This window comes from Babylonia areolata, chromosome 21 (assembly GCF_041734735.1).
Source record: "Babylonia areolata isolate BAREFJ2019XMU chromosome 21, ASM4173473v1, whole genome shotgun sequence".
NCBI classification, from domain to species: Eukaryota; Metazoa; Mollusca; class Gastropoda; order Neogastropoda; family Buccinidae; genus Babylonia; species Babylonia areolata.
Genome location: NC_134896.1, coordinates 1,457,431 through 1,477,430, shown reverse-complemented (window position 1 = coordinate 1,477,430; position 20,000 = coordinate 1,457,431). Strand labels below are relative to the sequence as shown.

Sequence of the window (20,000 nt, the reverse complement as noted above, 5' to 3'; positions counted from 1 at the left end):
GGTGATTTAAGGAGTGTGCACTGTGTGATTCTTCTGTTGTATGCCAGCCAGGTGATTTAAGGAGTGTGCACTGTGTGATTCTTCTGTTGTAGGCCAACCAGGTGATTTAAGGAGTGTGCATTGTGTGATTCTTCTGTTGTAGGCCAACCAGGTGATTTAAGGAGTGTGCACTGTGTGATTTAAGGAGTGTGCACTGTGTGATTCTTCTGTTGTAGGCCAACCAGGTGATTTAAGGAGTGTGCACTGTGTGATTCTTCTGTTGTAGGCCAACCAGGTGATTTAAGGAGTGTGCATTGTGTGATTTAAGGAGTGTGCACTGTGTGATTCTTCTGTTGTAGGCCAACCAGGTGATTTAAGGAGTGTGCATTGTGTGATTTAAGGAGTGTGCGCTGTGTGATTCTTCTGTTGTATGCCAGCCAGGTGATTTAAGGAGTGTGCACTGTGTGATTTAAGGAGTGTGCATTGTGTGATTCTTCTGTTGTAGGCCAACCAGGTGATTTAAGGAGTGTGCACTGTGTGATTTAAGGAGTGTGCACTGTGTTATTCTTCTGTTGTAGGCCAACCAGGTGATTTAAGAAGTGTGCATTGTGTGATTCTTCTGTTGTTTGATGAAGTAGGCACTCGGCACTTCTGTGTTTTGTTATTTTCTGTCGCGCGCTCGTTATTTCTACTACATTGCCAAACCTTCACAATAGGCCAGTTGATGTTTTTTTGTGTCTATCTGTTTATCTGTCTGTCTGTCTGTCTGCCTGTCTGTCTGCCCAGTGTGTGTGTTTGTGTGTGTGTGTGTGTGTGTGTGTGTGTGTGTGTGTGTGTCCTTGTCTTTCCCTATGTCACACACACACACACACACACACACACACACACACACACTCCACCCCCGTGCCTCCCCTTCCCCTCCTCTCCCAACACTTACTCCCCCCCCCCCCCACCCCCCCTGAACCCCACACTTCCCCTCCACTAGACCTTGTGTGATGGGTGTTACCCCGTTCCGCCTGTTCTTGATTGGCCCATTCCAGCATTGCATTTTCCCGTTTCGCCTGTTCCTGATTGGCCCATTCCAGCATTGCATATTCCCCATTTCGCCTGTTCCTGATTGGCACATTCCAGCATTGCATATTCCTGTTTCGCCTGTTCCTGATTGGTTCATTCCAGCATTGCATATTCCTGTTTCGCCTGTTCCTGATTGGTTCATTCCAGCATTGCATATTCCTGTTTCGCCTGTTCCTGATTGGCCCATTCCAGCATTGCATATTCCCCGTTTCGCCTGTTCCTGATTGGCACATTCCAGCATTGCATATTCCCCGTTTCGCCTGTTCCTAATTGGCCCATTCCAGCATTGCATATTCCCGTTTCGCCTGTTCCTGATTGGCACATTCCAGCATTGCATATTCCCCGTTTCGCCTGTTCCTAATTGGCCCATTCCAGCATTGCATATTCCCGTTTCGCCTACCTGGCGCCCACTGCTCTAAAAAACAGGTTGATAGCACATGCCTTCTTTGAGCCCCTTTTCTGACTGAAATCAGCGGAAGTGTCCAAATCAGTATAGCGCGAAGCAGTAACTTCATATTATGTAGCCGAGCGCTCAGCTGGCTTCACGGCAAGCTTTCACTTGCTTGCAGCATTAGTTAAGCTGATATTCCTGTGTGTGCCTCCACAGCGAGTTTGTGCTGCATGTCACTGAAATGTTTTCCTGTAATAACTTTGGTAAATAAACCATTGGCAGATATCAATCAAGACACAACATTTGGTATGTCGTGGGGGCAAGCATAACACGATTTCATCGAAGATACACGGTTACAGTTCAGAAACTACCACCAGTTAGCAGACGACTTCTCGACGGACTGACGGCCGGATACGACGAACAATATGGCGTCCAGTTGGTTTCAGCTTTCCTGGTCAGTGAGCTATCCATCTATTTTTACAGTAGTGCCTGGCGCCGTATTGGTGAACCCGAATCGCCCGATCCCAGTTCGCCAACACTCAGCTGGTCTGGGTATGCACGTTTGAGCATCAGTTAAAAAAAAAAAAAAAAAAAAAAGCAAAAACAAAAACACTCACACAAAACTTTATTTTTTTCATTCTTGACCCAGTCTTCTTAAGTATGGACGGTTTGGTCTTTGTCTCAGAAATGATGACACAGCAAACAAAGTTCACACTGACTGGCCCAGTCTTCCTAAGTATGGACGGTTTGGTCTTTGTCTCAGTAATCATGACACAGCAAAGTTCACACTGAATGGCCCAGTCTTCCTAAGTATGGACGGTTTGGTCTTTGTCTCAGTAATCATGACACAGCAAAGTTCACACTGACTGGCCCAGTACTTCCTAAGTATGGACGGTTTGGTCTTTGTCTCAGTAATCATGACACAGCAAAGTTCACACTGACTGGCCCAGTCTTCCTAAGTATGGACGGTTTGGTCTTTGTCTCAGTAATCATGACACAGCAAAGTTCACACTGAATGGCCCAGTCTTCCTAAGTATGGACGGTCTGGTCTTTGTCTCAGTAATCATGACACAGCAAACAAACCTTAAACTGAGCGGTACAAATATTTGCTCGGAAATTAATTCAGTGCACACATTCAAATTATTTTGCCCCATGTCGAGATCGGTTGACGCAAGTCATCGTCGAAGCTGATACTGGTATCTGTATACATACAATTTTTAATACTCATACGTATCATGTCTGCTCTGTGTGTGTGTGTGTGTGTGTGTGTGTGTGTGTCTTTGTCTGTGTGTCTGTGTCTGCGTCTGTTTGTCTGTGTGTGCCTGTGTTTTTGTCTGTGCGTATGGATATGTTAGAGAGAGAGAGGAGAGAGAGAGAGAGAGGAGAGAGAGAGAGAGAGAGAGAGAGAAAATAGGCGAAACGGGAATGGCGGGTAGGCAAAACGGGACAGAGATCTGAACTCAGACGAGGCCATTAAATATGACAGGGAGGTACAATCAGAGTAGGTGAAACGGGTATAGGCAAATCGGACCTGCACTGTGCGGTGGTGTGGGTGCGAGGTGTCGGTCAGTTGGGTGGCACGGCACTTCGCGTTCCTACAACACAGCTGTTGGACCTGTGGAAGATATTCATCACCTCCTACTTTTGCTGGTGGTGCGCGGTGGCTTTGTGGTAACACGCTGGACTAGGACTGAAGCCATTGCACGGACCTGTAATTCATGTCCGTGAGCGAGGGTTGACGGGTTCAAATCCAGTATATACCGACCGGGTCTTTTACTTCTCTCTATCCCCCTCCCCCCCTTCAAGTCCCTCCCCCCCTTCCCCCGCCACGTCCCCCGCTCACAAGACCTTGAGTGGTTGTATGGTCACAAGTCATTCTAATGAGACAATATACCGAGGGGCCTGTGAGTAACATGCGCTTAGCTCATGTAAAGGAACCCACGGAAACAAATTGATTGTCCCTGGCCAAATTTTGTCGTTGGAATAAATCCACTTTGACAGTAAAATGCTTGCACTTGCAGACAGGGGTAGATTACTATCCGTGCTGTTTTGCTCTGGCGACTAGGTAGTGTGATTGCAAACACTGGGATGTGCACTGGCTGTCTGTTCTGCAGTATTATTTGCCCATATGACCTTTTTATGTTGTTGGTTTGTTTTTTGTTAGTTTTTGTTGTTGCTGTTGTGTTGTTGTTGTTGTTTTTTTATGTTGTTATTGTTTTTTTGTTGTTGTTTTTTTTTTCTTCTTCTTTTTTTCTTCTTTTGCTTCAAGTTGTTTTTGTTTTGTTGTTGTTGTTTTTTGCTTCATGTTTTTTTTGTTTGTTTTTTTGTTTTAATCATACCAATAATGGGTCGTAATTCATCCTGATTTAGCTATATTTCCGGATCATCAACGGTTTATTTCGTTGAGGATCCGAATCCAAAAAATCACAATTCATGGTTTGGTACGAAGACGGCCTGACCTCGTTTTTCTTGTTCGCAATTAAAGGAAAAAGAAAAAAGAAAAAAAAAGAAAAGAAAGAAAATTCTGGACAGAACACATACAGTGACAAAAACGACACCATCCACGCGCTTAGTGCATATGAATGTGCTAAAGCGGATACTGACATAACCAGAATGAAAACGAAGAGAAATTGCATGGACCGCGTTGTAGTTTCTGCAGCCTCAGTGTCGAACACGCAGATCTGGAGAAAACAGCTACATGTTGTGGTGTGCTTGAGGTGATGGCAACGTCTCCTTTACTGCCGACTTTAAAGAATTTCTTAAATAATCGAGATATACCGAAATAATATGATTTAAACGGCGTTACCACCTCAAATACACTAATCGATTCATGACGCAGAGAACAACAACATACGTTTATATAATTTTTTTTTTTTTTACATTATTGGGTCGCCTTTAGTTAGGAAGTCTCCATAGTCTCGAACCGAATATGTTTGTTTCGAACCTGCTCACAGTCTTGTTTTCCCCTGAAGCTTTATATTCTTCAATACAGAACACATTTTCACTCTCCCCCCCCCCCCCCCCCCCCCCCCCCCCCCCCCCTCCTTAACTTTTTTTTTTTTCTTCTTTTTTCCCACTGTTATTGTTGTATGTGTTTGACTGTGATTATTATAGCAGCATTCAGCTTGCGAAGTCGTTTGTAGCTTCCTCGCCTTTCGTTCAGCCATGACGACTGGCTCTTGCGTCATTTCTAGTTTTACGTCATGACGTCTTTTACGTCATAGAATGTTCACTGCTATAATTATTGCATGTGGGAGTTACTTTAAGTCGACATTCAAGCTTTTATGATTTCTGTATATCCTGTATGTCTACTGTGATTACTGCATGGGAATTACTTTATTTAAGTCGACATCCAAGCTTTTATGACCTATATGTATCATGTATGTTTACTGTAATCACTGCATATGTTTGACTGTGATTATTGTATAAAGGAATTACTTTATTCAAGTCGACATTTAAGCTTTTATGACTTACATATATCTTTATGTCTACTGTGATTATTGGATGTATGTGACTGTGATTATTATTTGTGGGATTTACTTTAGGTCGTATTCATGCTTTTTGGTATTCGTAGGCCTATGTGTTTACACCACAAGTAAATTTCTCTTGATAGAAAATAAAGTATTCTGTATTCTGAACCCCCACTTTACAACACAAGCAGACACAGTCCTTTATCCGCCATTGTATGTTGTACAAAGGGCATGTTAAAAAACGATGGTGGGTTTCCCCGTCTTTGTTGCAGGGCAGAACTCCTTGACAAGAGAGATGAGTGCCTCAGAAGCTGATGCCAGACCTGCAGCCTTCCCTGTGGAAGAGTACAGGGACATGCCTGAGAACTCTCCAATCTGTGGTGATGACGATGATGATGTTGACGATGCTGATGACGACGATCCCCTGCTACAGGTGACAGCAGTACCAGTGGCCCCACGGCTCAAGGTGTTACCGGAGATTCCTACCTTTCTGTATTTCGTGGCTCTGGTCAGTCAGTACCCGGTTCAGCAGTTCTGGCTCTACGACTATTTCTCCCACCAGTTCAGCTGGGAGAAGACGAACGTCACCGACGACGATGTCTGCACCAGCAATAACAGCAGCAACAGTACACTCACCAGCAACAGCTCCGATGTGGAGAACACAGTGCAGGCCATGGCCAACCAGTACGCCATGTACACCAACTTCATCAGCAGCTTCACCGCCATTTTCCCCACCCTCTTTCTGGGCCCCCTGACGGACAGGTTTGGCCGGAAGTTCGTCTTCTACATCAGCTTGTTGACGCTGTTTGCCAGTCAGCTGCTGTCTCTGATGGTGTTCCGGTTCAACCTGACTCCCAAGTTGCTGTTGCTGAGCAGCTTTATCTTCGGCCTCAGCGGCAGCTATGGGCTGTACCTGGCGGCAGCGTTCGGAATGGTGGCGGACATCAGCTCGGAAGGGAGACAGCGCACCTGTCGCGTGGCTGTTCTGGAGGCGGCCATTGCTGTCGGTGTCAGCGTGGGCACAACCACGTCAGGAATCTGGGTGAAGGTGTGTGTATGTGTTTATGTGTGTGCGTGTATGTGTGTGTGTGTGTGTTTGTGTAAATTCTATAGTGTTTATTAGTTTTCAATACTGTGGAAAAGCCTGGTTTTGATCATGTATGTCCATGTTTTAATTACAGTATGACGTCTATGTCTGTCCCTCTCCTGTGCTTATTAAAGCATGTGTTGATTTGTGATTATTGTATGTGAGATTTACATTAGCTGTGTAATTAAGCATGTATAAGTCTTTTGTGTATTCATATTGTAAGGCTGTGAAAGAAGTGTGATTGTTGCATGTATATGAATGTGATTATTGTACGAGATGTTGGCATTTTGTGCATTTTACGTCTGTTATGTATTTATATTGAATGATTTGTGAGGGTAGTGTGATGCCTGCACGTGTATGGTAGTGGATATTGTACGAATGGTTCGCACCAGCTTAGCATGTTATTCATTCCAGGTCTTTAATGTGTTCAGTTGACGTCTTGTATGGATTCACACTGACTGACTGCGACTCTCGTCGTTTGTGCAGCACACAGCACACATGAATGTGTCTTGGTCAGACAATGAAGGTGTTGTGTGTTCTGTATCAAGGACATGGGTTACGTGTGGCCCACGGCTTTTTCTCTGGGACTGATCCTCATCGCCACGTTCTACTTCGTCTTCCTCATCCCAGAGTCCAACACTAGCCGTCACTGCGCGCCCTTCTCCTGCAAGAACTTCGTCAAGTGCTTCGAGTTCTACGTGAAGGACACCCCTAATGGCCGCCGACTGAAACTGATCGTCTGCCTGATGGTTTTCTTGGTCTACGTGGCGTCTGCAAGTGGTGATTCTAACTTTTACATGCTGTTCCTTCTCCACCAACCTTTCTGCTGGCGTAAGATGGACATCACAGTGTTCAGTGGCGCGCTCATCTTGGTGAAGTGGATGTTGGTGATGCTGTTCGTGTACCTGGGCAAACGGCGGGTCTCGGAGCCTGTGTTCACCTTGGTGGGCAGCCTGTCTGCCACCACTAGCTACGTTCTGAGAGGCCTGGCCACAAGCAACGTCTTCATCTTCGTGGGTAAGGTCGCGATGCTGATGCTGCTTCTACTACTGTTGCTGCTGCTACTGCTGCTATGACACTACTACTACTGCTGCTGCTGCTGCTGCTGCTGCTTCTACTACTGCTGTTGCTGCTATGATACTACTACTACTGCTCCTGCTACTGCTGCTATGATACTACTACTGCTGCTACTGCTGCTTGTATTACTGCTGCTGCTGCTATGATACTACTACTACTGCTGCTGATGCTGCTGCTGCTATGATACTACTACTGCTGCTGCTATGATACTACTACTGCTACTGCTGCTTCTATTACTACTGCTGCTGATGCTACTGCTGCTATGATACTACTACTATTGCTGCTGCTGCTTCTACTACTTCTGCTGCTGCTGCTGCTATGATACGACTACTGCTGCTGCTATACTACTACTACTGCTACTGCTGCTATGATACTACTACTGCTGCTACTGCTGCTTGTATTACTGCTGCTGCTGCTATGATACTACTACTACTGCTGCTGATGCTGCTGCTGCTATGATACTACTACTGCTGCTGCTGCTGCTATGATACTACTACTGCTACTGCTGCTTCTATTACTACTGCTGCTGATGCTACTGCTGCTATGATACTACTACTATTGCTGCTGCTGCTTCTACTACTTCTGCTGCTGCTGCTGCTATGATACGACTACTGCTGCTGCTATACTACTACTACTGCTACTGCTGCTGTAGCTACCACTTATACTACGAATACTACTAATCATCGCCGTCATCATAATCATTATGAAGATGATGATACTACTACTACTACTACTACTACTACTAATAATAATAATAATAATAATATAATGATAATAATGATGATGATAATAATAATAATAATAATGTGTGTGCTTGGGTGCGTGCGTATGTGTGTGTATGTGTGCGCGTGCGTGCATGTGTGTGTGCGCGTATGTGTGTGCGTGCGTGCATGTGTGTGTGTGTGTGTGTGTGTGTGTGTGACAGCTGCCGGTGCCAGCCTCCTGACTGACGTCGTGTCACCCATGTGCAGGACCATGATGTCCAAATCTGTCTCCGAAACGGAACAAGGTACAAGTGTAGCTCTGCGTGCACACACACACACACACGCGCGCGCGCGCGCGCGCACACACACACACATGCACACACACACACACACGCGCGCGCGCGCGCGCACACACACACATACACACACACACACACACACACACACACACACACACACGTATATATATATATAGAGAGAGAGAGAGAACGCAGGAACGCAGGAAGTTTAATACGAAGGCCACCAGCCTGTCCACATGACAGCACGAATGCGTACACATAAAGGTAACGATTTGGGGGAAAAAAATGAAGAAAAAAACCAGATTCAACAGAACTAAAACTTAATTGCTCTGCCACGCAATTTGATTTTAACATTTTAAATTAAACTGCACATCGAGAGAGAGAGAGAGGACCGTTGTATGTGGAGGGGTGGTCTAGTGGTAACGCGTCCTTCCGAAAAGCGAGAGAATCTGAACCCATGGGATGGAACCCAACACTCGCACACAATTTCCTTCCCCTCTCCCAGACGTTGAGTGGTGGTCTGAACGCTATCCATTCGGATGAGACCACAGAGGTCCAGTTTGCAGCGTGCTTTTAGCGCACGTAAGGAACTCGCGGCAACAAAAGGATTGTTTCTGAAACATTTTCCGTCGAAAAATTCTCATAAACTGTAAAAACAAATGCACTTGCAGACAGAAAAGAAAAGGAAAAAAAAGGTGGCGCTGTGGCGACGTGCTCTCCCCGGGGAGTGCAGCACAAATTTCACACAGAAAAATCCGGTGTGACGAATAAAAGTATTATGATACAACATACATATAAAATATTGCCTTAGTCATTTTGAACTGAATACATGAAACTCCGACCAGTTATTTCTTTCTAAACAACAATTCACACCAACACACGCACGCACACACTCGCACGCGCACGCTTCTTCCTTTTTTTTTGTTTTTTTTTTTGCTGCCGTCATCTGCACCGTTTCAGTGGCATTACTCCCAGCGTCGGCAGTCCGCAGGAAATCATTGATGTTAGGTTGCCAGGAGGCCACACATCAGAGGAGACCCTGCACTGCTGCTGAGTCTCATCGGTGGTGTTCAGTGGTGCCTGTTCTGATTCAACGTACTTGGGACATCACCTAATAAGCCCTCTACTAACGACAATAATGGCTTAGTCGCGGAGCCAGACTAAGTGAGCGTCCCTACCGGAGTGGAGACCGCCACCATGTCCCTCCAACAACAGCCCCCCATGAATCTGCCGACACTGAAGGCATTGACAGGACTCACCCCAAGCACGAAAGTGGAAAAGTGAAGAGGTATCGAAACTGAGGTCACTATGACAGCTGGGCATGAAAGGACACAGACTTTGGGACATTTTTATTTTTATTGGTAATGATGAAGAAGGAGGAGGATGACGTTGATGATGACGATGTTGCTATGTAGGTCCATTTTGGTTTGGGACCTCGTGACAAGGCTGTACTCTACGCTTCCTTTCATAATGATATCCCGGCGTCAACCAGGCCCGAGTGATACAGACACTTGCAGTGTTGGTCAGGTAATTTGAGCAACACACCCAAAAACGTATCCGTGAAGTGGATGACACTCGACTGTGTGGTCCCAGTCTCCCTATTTAAGCCCACAGCACACTCAACTCTGGGTAGGAGCTGACCACGGGCCGTAAAAACCCACCTCCGCTGGGATTAAAACCCGCGTCATCCCAGCCGCCAGTCCGCAACGCTAACCACTTGGCCACGGCGGCTGGTTGCACGTTTTTTCCTAGGGGAGGAGGGATTGAATTGTACCTGAGGAAGTTTCCTGATTTGGAGTATAATAATTGCAGATATTTTTACCAGGCAGAATGCCTTTTTTGTCCTCAACCTGTTTTTCCTCGGACCACACCTGTGTGACCAAAGACAGGTGTCCGTCACGAGAAAAAACAACTGCGATCTGTATGACCACTGAAGCTCTAGGAACTATGACTTTTTCACTTTTCATTTGTTGAGAGAGAGAGATTGAGACTGAGATGATTTATTCATTTAAGGCCATAGCCCCATATGAATGAAGGGCGTTGACACCATATGCAAATGTCACCATAACTATCAGTGAGCATTCACCATTTTCACAGTTCATTATCATCATTATTGGGCCCGTCGCTTGGCTTATATTACAGACTGGCATGAGCTTACTGTTGTGCCAACAGCAAAGTGAGAGCTGTATGATCAATAGTTTCTCCACTGAAACGGGAAGTTATTTACAGCTTAGCCTTGTGGAAGACTATGACTTTGAAATTAAGAAGCAAGATTGCACTGACTCTTAGCCCTGCATTACTGGTGGGGTTGGGTGTGCTAGCTGGCCTTTGGGACCATCCCAACGCCGACTGTCCTAAAACCCCCTTGGCCGGGAGAGTGGGGATGTAACATGGACGAGACACTCTCAACCATAATCAAGTTCTAGCCCAGATAGTCAGGACAGCAGATGCCTCTGGTGCTCTGGTGGCCATAGTCGGACAGGATTGGCTGTCATACTTACATGCATTGTTATTAGTATTATTATTATTATATCATTACTACTACTACTAATTGTTATCGTTGTTGTTGTTCTTATCATTATCGTCGTTGTTCTTCTTCTACGTCTTCTTCTCAGTGGTCTCAGAACCTTAGAGGTCTTATTGATACTATTATTATTATTATCATCATTATTATCACGACATGAAAATGTGCGTGCTCCACACACACAGGTGCCCTGTTCGCGGGTATCGGGGTGCTGCAGATGGTGGTGTCGGCGGTATCCGGGGTGGTGATGTCCGTCACCTATAACGCCGGTCTGGGTGTGTTCCTGGGGCTCCCCTACCTGGTGCTGGCCGCTCTGTCCTCGGTCAGCGTTCTCCTCACGACGTGAGTGTTCCCTCCCCATCCCCCTGCCCCCTCCTAACACACACACACACACACACACACACACACACACACACTCACACACACAGAGTACTCTCTCTCTCACACACACAGACACACACACACACACAGAGTACTCACACACACACACACACACACACACACACACACACACACACACACACAGAGTACTCTCTCTCACACACACACACACACACACACACACACACACACACACACACACACACACACACACCAGGGTTCCAGTGTCCCACGGGGTTCGAATCCTGTGTACGGCCCGGGATTCTCACTGTACCCCTTGTACTTCACCCTCTTCAGTAGACCGTAAGTGGTGGTCTGAATGCTAGTATTTCGGATTAGACGATTAACCGAGGTTCCGTATGCAGCATTTTTGGGTGTCCCTCCTCGTCTTCTTCCTCTGATATATATCGGGTGTCCTTCGTCTTCTTCCTCTGATATATATCGGGTGCCCTTCTTCGTCTTCTTCCTCTGATATATATCGGGTGTCCCTCCTCGTCTTCTTCCTCTGATATATATCGGGTGTCCCTCCTCGTCTTCTTCCTCTGATATATATCGGGTGTCCCTCCTCGTCTTCTTCCTCTGATATATATCGGGTGTCCCTCCTCGTCTTCTTCCTCTGATATATATCGGGTGTCCTTCTTCGTCTTCTTCCTCTGATATATATCGGGTGTCCCTCCTCGTCTTCTTCCTCTGATATACATCGGGTGTCCCTCCTCGTCTTCTTCCTCTGATATATATCGGGTGTCCCTCCTCGTCTTCTTCCTCTGATATATATCGGGTGTCCCTCCTCGTCTTCTTCCTCTGATATATATCGGGTGTCCCTCCTCGTCTTCTTCCTCTGATATATATCGGGTGTCCTTCGTCTTCTTCTTCCTCTGATATATATCGGGTGTCCTTCGTCTTCTTCCTCTGATATATATCGGGTGTCCCTCCTCGTCTTCTTCCTCTGATATATATCGGGTGTCCTTCGTCTTCTTCCTCTGATATATATCGGGTGCCCTTCTTCGTCTTCTTCCTCTGATATATATCGGGTGTCCCTCCTCGTCTTCTTCCTCTGATATATATCGGGTGTCCTTCTTCGTCTTCTTCCTCTGATATATATCGGGTGTCCCTCCTCGTCTTCTTCCTCTGATATATATCGGGTGTCCCTCCTCGTCTTCTTCCTCTGATATATATCGGGTGTCCTTCGTCTTCTTCTTCCTCTGATATATATCGGGTGTCCTTCGTCTTCTTCCTCCTCTTATATATATATATCGGATGTCCCAAAAAAAGACTTGTTGATGATACCCTAAGGCTACTGTGTGAAAATTTTCAGTGAATTCGGTTTCTATATCACTGAGAAAATACTTGTCAAAAAGCGGTTCACTTTTTGGGGGGACACCCGATGCATATCTACACACATCAATACATATCTAGAAATATATATATATATATATATATATATATTTGTATTTCATCACAACAGATTTCTCTGTGTGAAATTCGGGCTGCTCTCCCCAGGGAGAGCGCGTCGCTACACTACAGCGCCACCGATTTTTTTGTATTTTTTCCTGCGTGCAGTTTGATTTGTTTTTCCTATCGAAGTGGATTTTTCTACAGAATTTTGCCAGGAACAACCCTTTTGTTCCCGTGGGTTCTTTTACGTGCGCTAAGTGCATGCTGCACACGGGACCTCGGTTTATCGTCTCATCCGAATGACTAGCGTCCAGACCACTACTCAAGGTCTAGTGGAGGGGGAGAAAATATCGGTGGCCGAGCCGTGATTCGAACCAGCGCGCTCAGATTCTCTCGCTTCCTAGGCGGACGTGTTACCTCTAGGCCATGACTCCACTCAGTATGTGTGTGTGTGTGTGTGTGTGTGTGTGTGTGTGTGTGTGTGTGTGTGTGTGTGTGTGTGTGTGCGTGCGTCCGTGTGTGATTGCAGGTGCTTGATCGTTCACGTGGCACGCCACCATGACCAGCTGCAGTCTGATCGTGACGATGAAAGAATCATCAACTAGACCGCTAAAAAAATTTTTTTTTAAACTAAATTAAAAAAAAAGGAAATAAAAAAGAGAGGGTGGGGGAGGGGGGCGGGGAGGGGAGTGGGGTGATCTCCCATGTCTTTCCTTCTTCCTTGTTATTATTACTATGTTTATAACGATCTTCATTTACAACCTCAAGCACTCATTTCCACAAGTGAATTCATGGCCACTCGGCTTTTTTTTTGCTTTTTTTTTTTTCAAACCACTATTTCTTTTTACCAGCCATTTAGGCTGCTATGATTATGTTGTTTTAGGTGACGGTGCTTGTTTGCAGTTTTTTGTGTGGTTTTTTGTCCTTTTTGTTCTCTATTCCAACATTGACTTAAGTCAGATATTGTATTCAAATGTGTGTGTGTGTGTGTGTGTGTGTGTGTGTGTGTGTGTGTGTGTGTGTGTGTGTGTTTGAAAGTTGCAGTCTTCAATTTGACGTCTTCCCACTTAACTGAGTGATATTAAAGGAAAAAGAAGTGGAGGGTGATGTATGTATTGGGGGAAAAGAAGTGGAGGGTGATGTATGTATTGGGGAAAAGAAGTGGAGGGTGATGTATGTATTGGGGAAAAGAAGTGGAGGGTGATGTATGTATTGGGGGAAAGAAGTGGAAGGTGATGTATTGGGGAAAAAGAAGTGGAGGGTGATGTATGTATTGGGGGAAAAGAAGTGGAGAGTGATGTATGTATTGGGGAAAAGAAGTGGAGGGTGATGTATTGGGGAAAAGAAGTGGAGGGTGATGTATGTATTGGGGAAAACAAGTGGAGGGTGATGTATGTATTGGGGAAAAGAAATGGAGGGTGATGTATTGGGGGGAAAGAAGTGGAGGGTGATGTATGTATTGGGGAAAAGAAGTGGAGGGTGATGTATTGGGGGAAAAGAAGTGGAGGGTGATGTATGTATTGGGGAAAAGAAGTGGAGGGTGATGTATTGGGGGGAAAGAAGTGGAGGGTGATGTATTGGGGAAAAAGAAGTGGAGGGTGATGTATGTATTGGGGAAAACAAGTGGAGGGTGATGTATGTATTGGGGAAAAGAAGTGGAGGGTGATGTATTGGGGAAAAGAAGTGGAGGGTGATGTATGTATTGGGGAAAAAGAAGTGGAGGGTGATGTATGTATTGGGGAAAACAAGTGGAGGGTGATGTATGTATTGGGGAAAAGAAGTGGAGGGTGATGTATGTATTGGGGAAAAGAAGTGGAGGGTGATGTATTGGGGAAAAGAAGTGGAGAGTGATGTATGTATTGGGGAAAAGAAGTGGAGGGTGATGTATGTATTGGGGAAAAAGAAGTGGAGGGTGATGTATGTATTGGGGAAAAAGAAGTGGAGGGTGATGTATGTATTGGGGAAAAAGAAGTGGAGGGTGATGTATGTATTGGGGAAAAGAAGTGGAGGGTGATGTATGTATTAGGGAAAAGAAGTGGAGGGTGATGTATGTATTGGGGAAAAGAAATGGAGGGTGATGTATGTATTGGGGGAAAAGAAGTGGAGAGTGATGTATGTATTGGGGAAAAGAAGTGGAGGGTGATGTATGTATTGGGGGAAAAGAAGTTGAGAGTGATGTATGTATTGGGGAAAAGAAGTGGAGGGTGATGTATTGGGGAAAAGAAGTGGAGGGTGATGTATTGGGGAAAAGAAGTGGAGGGTGATGTATTGGGGAAAAGAAGTGGAGAGTGATGTATGTATTGGGGGAAAAGAAGTGGAAGGGATAGGGAGGAGTGACCGTGAGTGTGTGCCTGTCTGTGCGTGTGTGTACGTGTTTGTGTGTGTGTGTGTGTGTGTGTGTGTGTGTAGGTGTTTGTGTATATTCGTGTGTATGTGTGTGAGTCGCGTGAAATGGTTTTCAGAATTTGGAACAATATATAACTTGAGCAAAATGTGTGTGTATGTGTGTGTGTGAGAGAGAGAGAGAGAGAGAGAGAGAGAGAGCACTGGCAAATAATTCAGGCAGGAACAGATGTTCACCGACTTTAACTTGGCAGCAGAATTTCTACCTTTCACCCCAGAAGGCACAGAAAGATTCTGGTCAAAGACTTTTTGCATTATTTCACACACACACACACACACACACACACACACACACACACAAAACCACGCGCGAACACGCAGGCAAATGCAGGCGCACACAAATCCAGAAGCAACCACGAGTACAGTAGACAACTGTTCCCGCCAACAGAAACAGAAGAAGACCACAGTTATTTCCCTTCTACCACAATCGAGTTGAAACTTTCATTCCACCACACAGGTCACAGTGACACGACACAAGGCTCCGCAGCGTGCGCTTGACTGAAGTACAGCTATTCCTCCCCTCCAGGAATCACTGCAGCGGTGAATGAGTAAAGTGCAATGATGGCACATAGCCGAGTGGTTAAAGCGTGGAACTTTCAATCTGAGTTCGAATCTCCATTACGGCGCCTGGCTATCCGCAAAGCACGCCTGTTTTCCCTCAACAAAAACAGTGCTCCAAAAGGATCCGCCATATTTAATGGGCAGTCAACCTTGACAGGAAGTAAAGGTAATTGTCTTCGGGTTTGTAGGCCCGCGTGTTGGCTCTGTGTTCCTGAATACCGGACATTGCTTGTGCTCGGACAGTTTGCCTTGCCTCAGGCAGATTACCCGCAGGTACACATTAATCCACAGGCATGTTGGTCTCTTGAATACGGCCCCAGGTCAATATATGTGCAGACCTGCTGTTGCCTGAACCCACTTCGTTTGCATATGCACGCAGAAGATCAAATAGGCACGTTAAAGATCCGGTAATCCATGTCAGCATTCGGTGGGTTATGGAAACAAGAACATACCCGGCATGCACACCCCCGAAAATGGAGTGTGGCTTTCTATATGGTGGGGTAGACAAAGTATAAACGACGTATCGCTGCATATGTGGTTTGTTATATATATATATGTGTGTGAGTGTGTATGTGTGTGTGTGCAAAGAGAGAGAGAGAGAGAGGTAGAACGAAAGAATGAACTGTTTCTAATGGAGGGGAGAAAAGAATAAACAAATAAGGTTTGTTCTGACCGTGCTCTCATAGAACAGAAAATACAACACACAATAAGAGAGAGACAGAGAATTACCTGTCATTGACTGTCGACAGTGACGAAAAATAGGAACCTTTAATCATCAGTCACGGCAGTTTGTTGCCCTTCCACTGAAGCCCCAGACGTTTCAGAACCCGTTGTTTCTGCACCTGTCTCCGACGTTCCAACACCCCGTTTAACACGTACAGGTAGGGCGTCACAGCTGCACTGGCGAAAACAAAGAAAACTGAGAGTGAAAACATAGCGTCACCAGGGACCCACACTTTCTGTGACGTCAGAACCGCCCACAACGTCACGAGACCCCAGCAACAAGCGTCAGTGACAGGGAGGGTCATGACACGGCGTGCCGCGGTGAGTTCACGCGCTGTGACGTCACTGTCCAGAAAGGCTAAGGGGTTGCCGTGGCTGAGGAAGCAGACGTAGGTCTGGCCCGCTACAGTCAGCATCATCAGGGTGGTGCTGACCACCACCAGCAGGCTGAAGGCGGGGTGCTCTCCCCCTGGTCCCTCACCTGCCATAGGTAGGGGGATGCAGAGACTGGTCCGACTGAACTCCTGCTGTGATGACGTCAGGGGAATGGCGACAGAGAGACAGACACCTGTCAGCCACGCCAGGAGACAGACAGATGACGTCATCTTCCTTCTCTGCTCTCCTGCTGCTACCTTGCCCGGCCAGGTAAGAATGACACATCTCTCCAAGGTCAGGCTGACATCTATCAACACAGTCACCTGGCATGGAACAGAAAGAACTACTCTGTATTATGTAAATCAGACCTCTGTAAATTAGCAGCATGTACATCTATAATGCAATGGACGAGACAAACCTTAATCGCTTTCATCATTTTGAGTATTTCAAAGCCAAGGAAGAACGTTATATATTATTGCAAGTAACCTAAATATCTTTGAATACCTCTGACTAACTCTGTAAGTAGTGTGGACATCTTACATTTGAAAAAAAAGAATCAAATACTATAGAATTTTGTTTTGGCATATCTGTTCCTCTGGCCTATTGCACAGAAAAGTCTTCGACTGATAAAATCACATTCTAAGCCAAATAACACGTTTTCACTGTACTAACATTTTTCTTTTTAGTTCGCTAGAAAAAAAGTTTGTAAAGTTTTGATCTACTGATATTTCTAAACAGTTGGCATGCTATACTTTCCATGTCATAAGCTACATATTCTTTCGTTGGGTACTGAAATTCAAGAAATACACAAATATTAATTCCATTTTGATTGAACAACAAAACCAAACACACTAAGCAATATATGTGTGAACAAGTGAATACAATTTCGTTTTGATTGAATGGCGAAAACAGACACGCACAGCAATCACTACATCACAAAGTGAAGCAATGAATGTTGGAACACGTGATCACCTGGCAGGACAGCAGGAGGAGGATGACCATCACCTTGCAGCAGGCGCCGGACCTCCACAGGGTGTCTGCATTCAGGTAGGAGCCACTGTACACCTGGTCAGCCACACACAGCACAGACAGGTACACTGCCATCAGGAGCTTGGCTCCCCCCAGGTGAGACACAAACACCTGGATGGCGGGCTTGTCCTCTCGTTTCCGGCCGAGCAGCACAACGAGGAGACAGTTCCCTGACAGGCTGAGGGGCGTCAGAAAGTAAAGAAGAACCCGCTGCAACTTCCTTCCTAACAGATGCTGACAGGTAGAGAAAATGGGGAGGGGGGCGTGGCAGTTTGTGGAGTCTAAATGGTTCGGCAAAGTCTGGATGCAGCATAGCTTGAAGGTATCGGCGTGAATCTTTCTCAGCTTGGTCAGGTCCTTCAGCAAAGCGTGAGGGAACTGTGCCATCTGACTGCCTCTGAGGTCCAGTGTGGTCAGCTGTGGGTGTGTGAGCCTCCCTCCCAACACGCTGTGTGTGCTGCTGCCAGACAGGTTGAGGATGACGAGTCCAGAGAAAGGCTGCAGTTTGTGAAGGTCCAAGTTCACCACCTCCACCATGGCCAGGTCCAGGATTCTGAGCTTTGGAAAGGTCAGTCCTTCGTTTGACTGGCTGGGAAACAGGGATGTCAACGGGTTGTTCACGAGAACCAAGTGATTCAGGTTACTGACGTTTCTCAGAGTCTCCAAAGACACGCTTTTCAAACGGTTGTGTCTGATATCCAGAATCTTCACATTTGGGAGTTGTGGAAGGAGCAGTTCAGTCAGATTACAAGATGTAAGGTTCAGATACACCAGCATCGTATTCCTAAACAGACTCTCTGCTTTCAGTCCACTCCCAGAAGCGTCGAGATAACGAACATCTGGATATTCATCCACAGGGAACATATGTCTACAACTGAAAGCAAGGCCCTGACAGAAACACTGGTGAGGACAAGACAAGGAGCAGTACCACTCATCGTCCTGCTGAGGGCACTGATTTCTGCCGTCACACACGTGCTCCGGATGCAGGCATACCTTGGATTGACGGCAGCGAAAATACCCTGGACAGGAGTAGGTCTCACAGTCTGCCTCATCTTCTTTGTAAGGGCAGTCAAAGACGCCATTACATCGTACAAACACCGGGAAACGGAAGGCCACAGATGGACACTGGAAATGCGTTTGGGGACATTCTGTTTCTGGGTCAATGTGTGAGGTCTTGATCATGCCGTATTTGGCAGCATGAAATCGCATCATGGCTGGAGGACAGTCATGTCTCCTGGTGCCGGTTCCTCCTTCGTGCATACATACTCTTTCATCAAAGGCATTCTTGCAATGAGCACCATAATCATCACACCAGCCAGATTCTGGGAAGCACTGTGAGTGGGAATGTGAACACTCGAATGATCAGCAACTTTACAACTTTATCAAAGAAACCTGCAGTTCTTTGCTACATTTGACTGATTATCTCCCCACCCCCACTCCCAAAAAAGCAACAAAAGCCACACTCTTCATGCAAAGAATAACGCGCCAGATGACAGAACAAGAACAAGGGTGACAGAAGAGACTGAAAGAAGAAGAAAAAGGAAAAGAGCCTCCATTACAGTTTCATGAAAATGGTGTCAATATGCTGCACCACATCCACGAGTCCACAGGACCAGTACGCTGGAGTAGGAAGTAAAGACGAAGAAGACAGAAAGTAAACATGTATGACAGACAGTTGAGGCCGACAATGGCTATCAGAGCACCAGAGGTGGCCAGCTAGACCCCAAGTCTGCAGCACTAAGAGCCAGTGCAGTCTTGACTCTTAGTTTGAGAATCATAGTCTTTCACAAAAGACTAAACTGTAAATGACTTCCCCGATTGCAGTGGAGAAACCATTGGTCATACAACTTACTTTGCTGTTGGACCATCTGTAAGCTTGTGTCAATCTGTGGTGTAAGCTTGGACAACCACAAGAGTGTAGCTTCTGGTTTAAATAGGGCCCAAGAAGGGAACATGATTCACAGCCCATCTTGATGGCCTGTGTCGCCACGTGTCACGAATGGAGACTTACAGTGACATCCCAGTAGGCAGACAGTACCCTGTTAGCCTTTTCGGTGGTACGCGGTTTCAGTTTCACTTTCACTTTCTCAAGGAGGAGTAACTGCATTCAGATAAATCTATATATGCTACACAGCATATGCTACACAACATATGCTACACAGCATATGCTAGGCAGATGCCTGACCAGCAGCATTACTCAATGCACTTTGTCAGGCCTTGAGTGCATGCGTATCATGTTTGTGTACCTATCAGAGTGAATTTCTTCTACAGAATGTTGCTAGAGGACAACACGATTGATGCCAGGGGATCTTTTTCAGTGCAGCAAGTATGTGCTGCACACGGACCCCGGTTTCTCGTCTCATCTGGATGACTAGACGCTCACTTAGGTTTTCCAGTCAAACTTGGGAGAAAGGGCGAGAGCGGTAATCAAACCCAGACCCTCACAAACACTGTACTGGCAGACAAGCGTCCTAACCCTTCTGCCATCTTTCACCTGGTTGTACCCAGAACGTAACGAGATAAACTGA

At 46.0% G+C, this 20,000-nt stretch overlaps 1 protein-coding gene across 11 annotated transcripts in view; it reads left to right on the top strand.

The window, feature by feature from the left end:
- Window positions 1–13,921, top strand: part of LOC143295982 (proton-coupled folate transporter-like) — a 38,812-nt gene extending 24,891 nt beyond the window's left edge. For 9 of the 11 annotated variants that reach the window (XM_076607702.1, XM_076607701.1, XM_076607699.1 and 6 more), the window contains 5 exons: window positions 5,187–5,962; window positions 6,550–7,018; window positions 8,004–8,087; window positions 10,791–10,947; window positions 12,911–13,921. In XM_076607702.1, coding sequence (XP_076463817.1) covers window positions 5,210–5,962; window positions 6,550–7,018; window positions 8,004–8,087; window positions 10,791–10,947; window positions 12,911–12,986 — 1,539 coding nt within the window. In that variant the 5' untranslated portion in view covers window positions 5,187–5,209 and the 3' untranslated portion in view covers window positions 12,987–13,921. Of the gene's footprint in view, window positions 1–482; window positions 614–5,186; window positions 5,963–6,549; window positions 7,019–8,003; window positions 8,088–10,790; window positions 10,948–12,910 lie in introns of those variants that run through there. The other 2 variants (XM_076607706.1, XM_076607707.1) reach the window with 2 other exon arrangements.
- The last annotated feature ends 6,079 nt before the right edge of the window (window positions 13,922–20,000 follow it).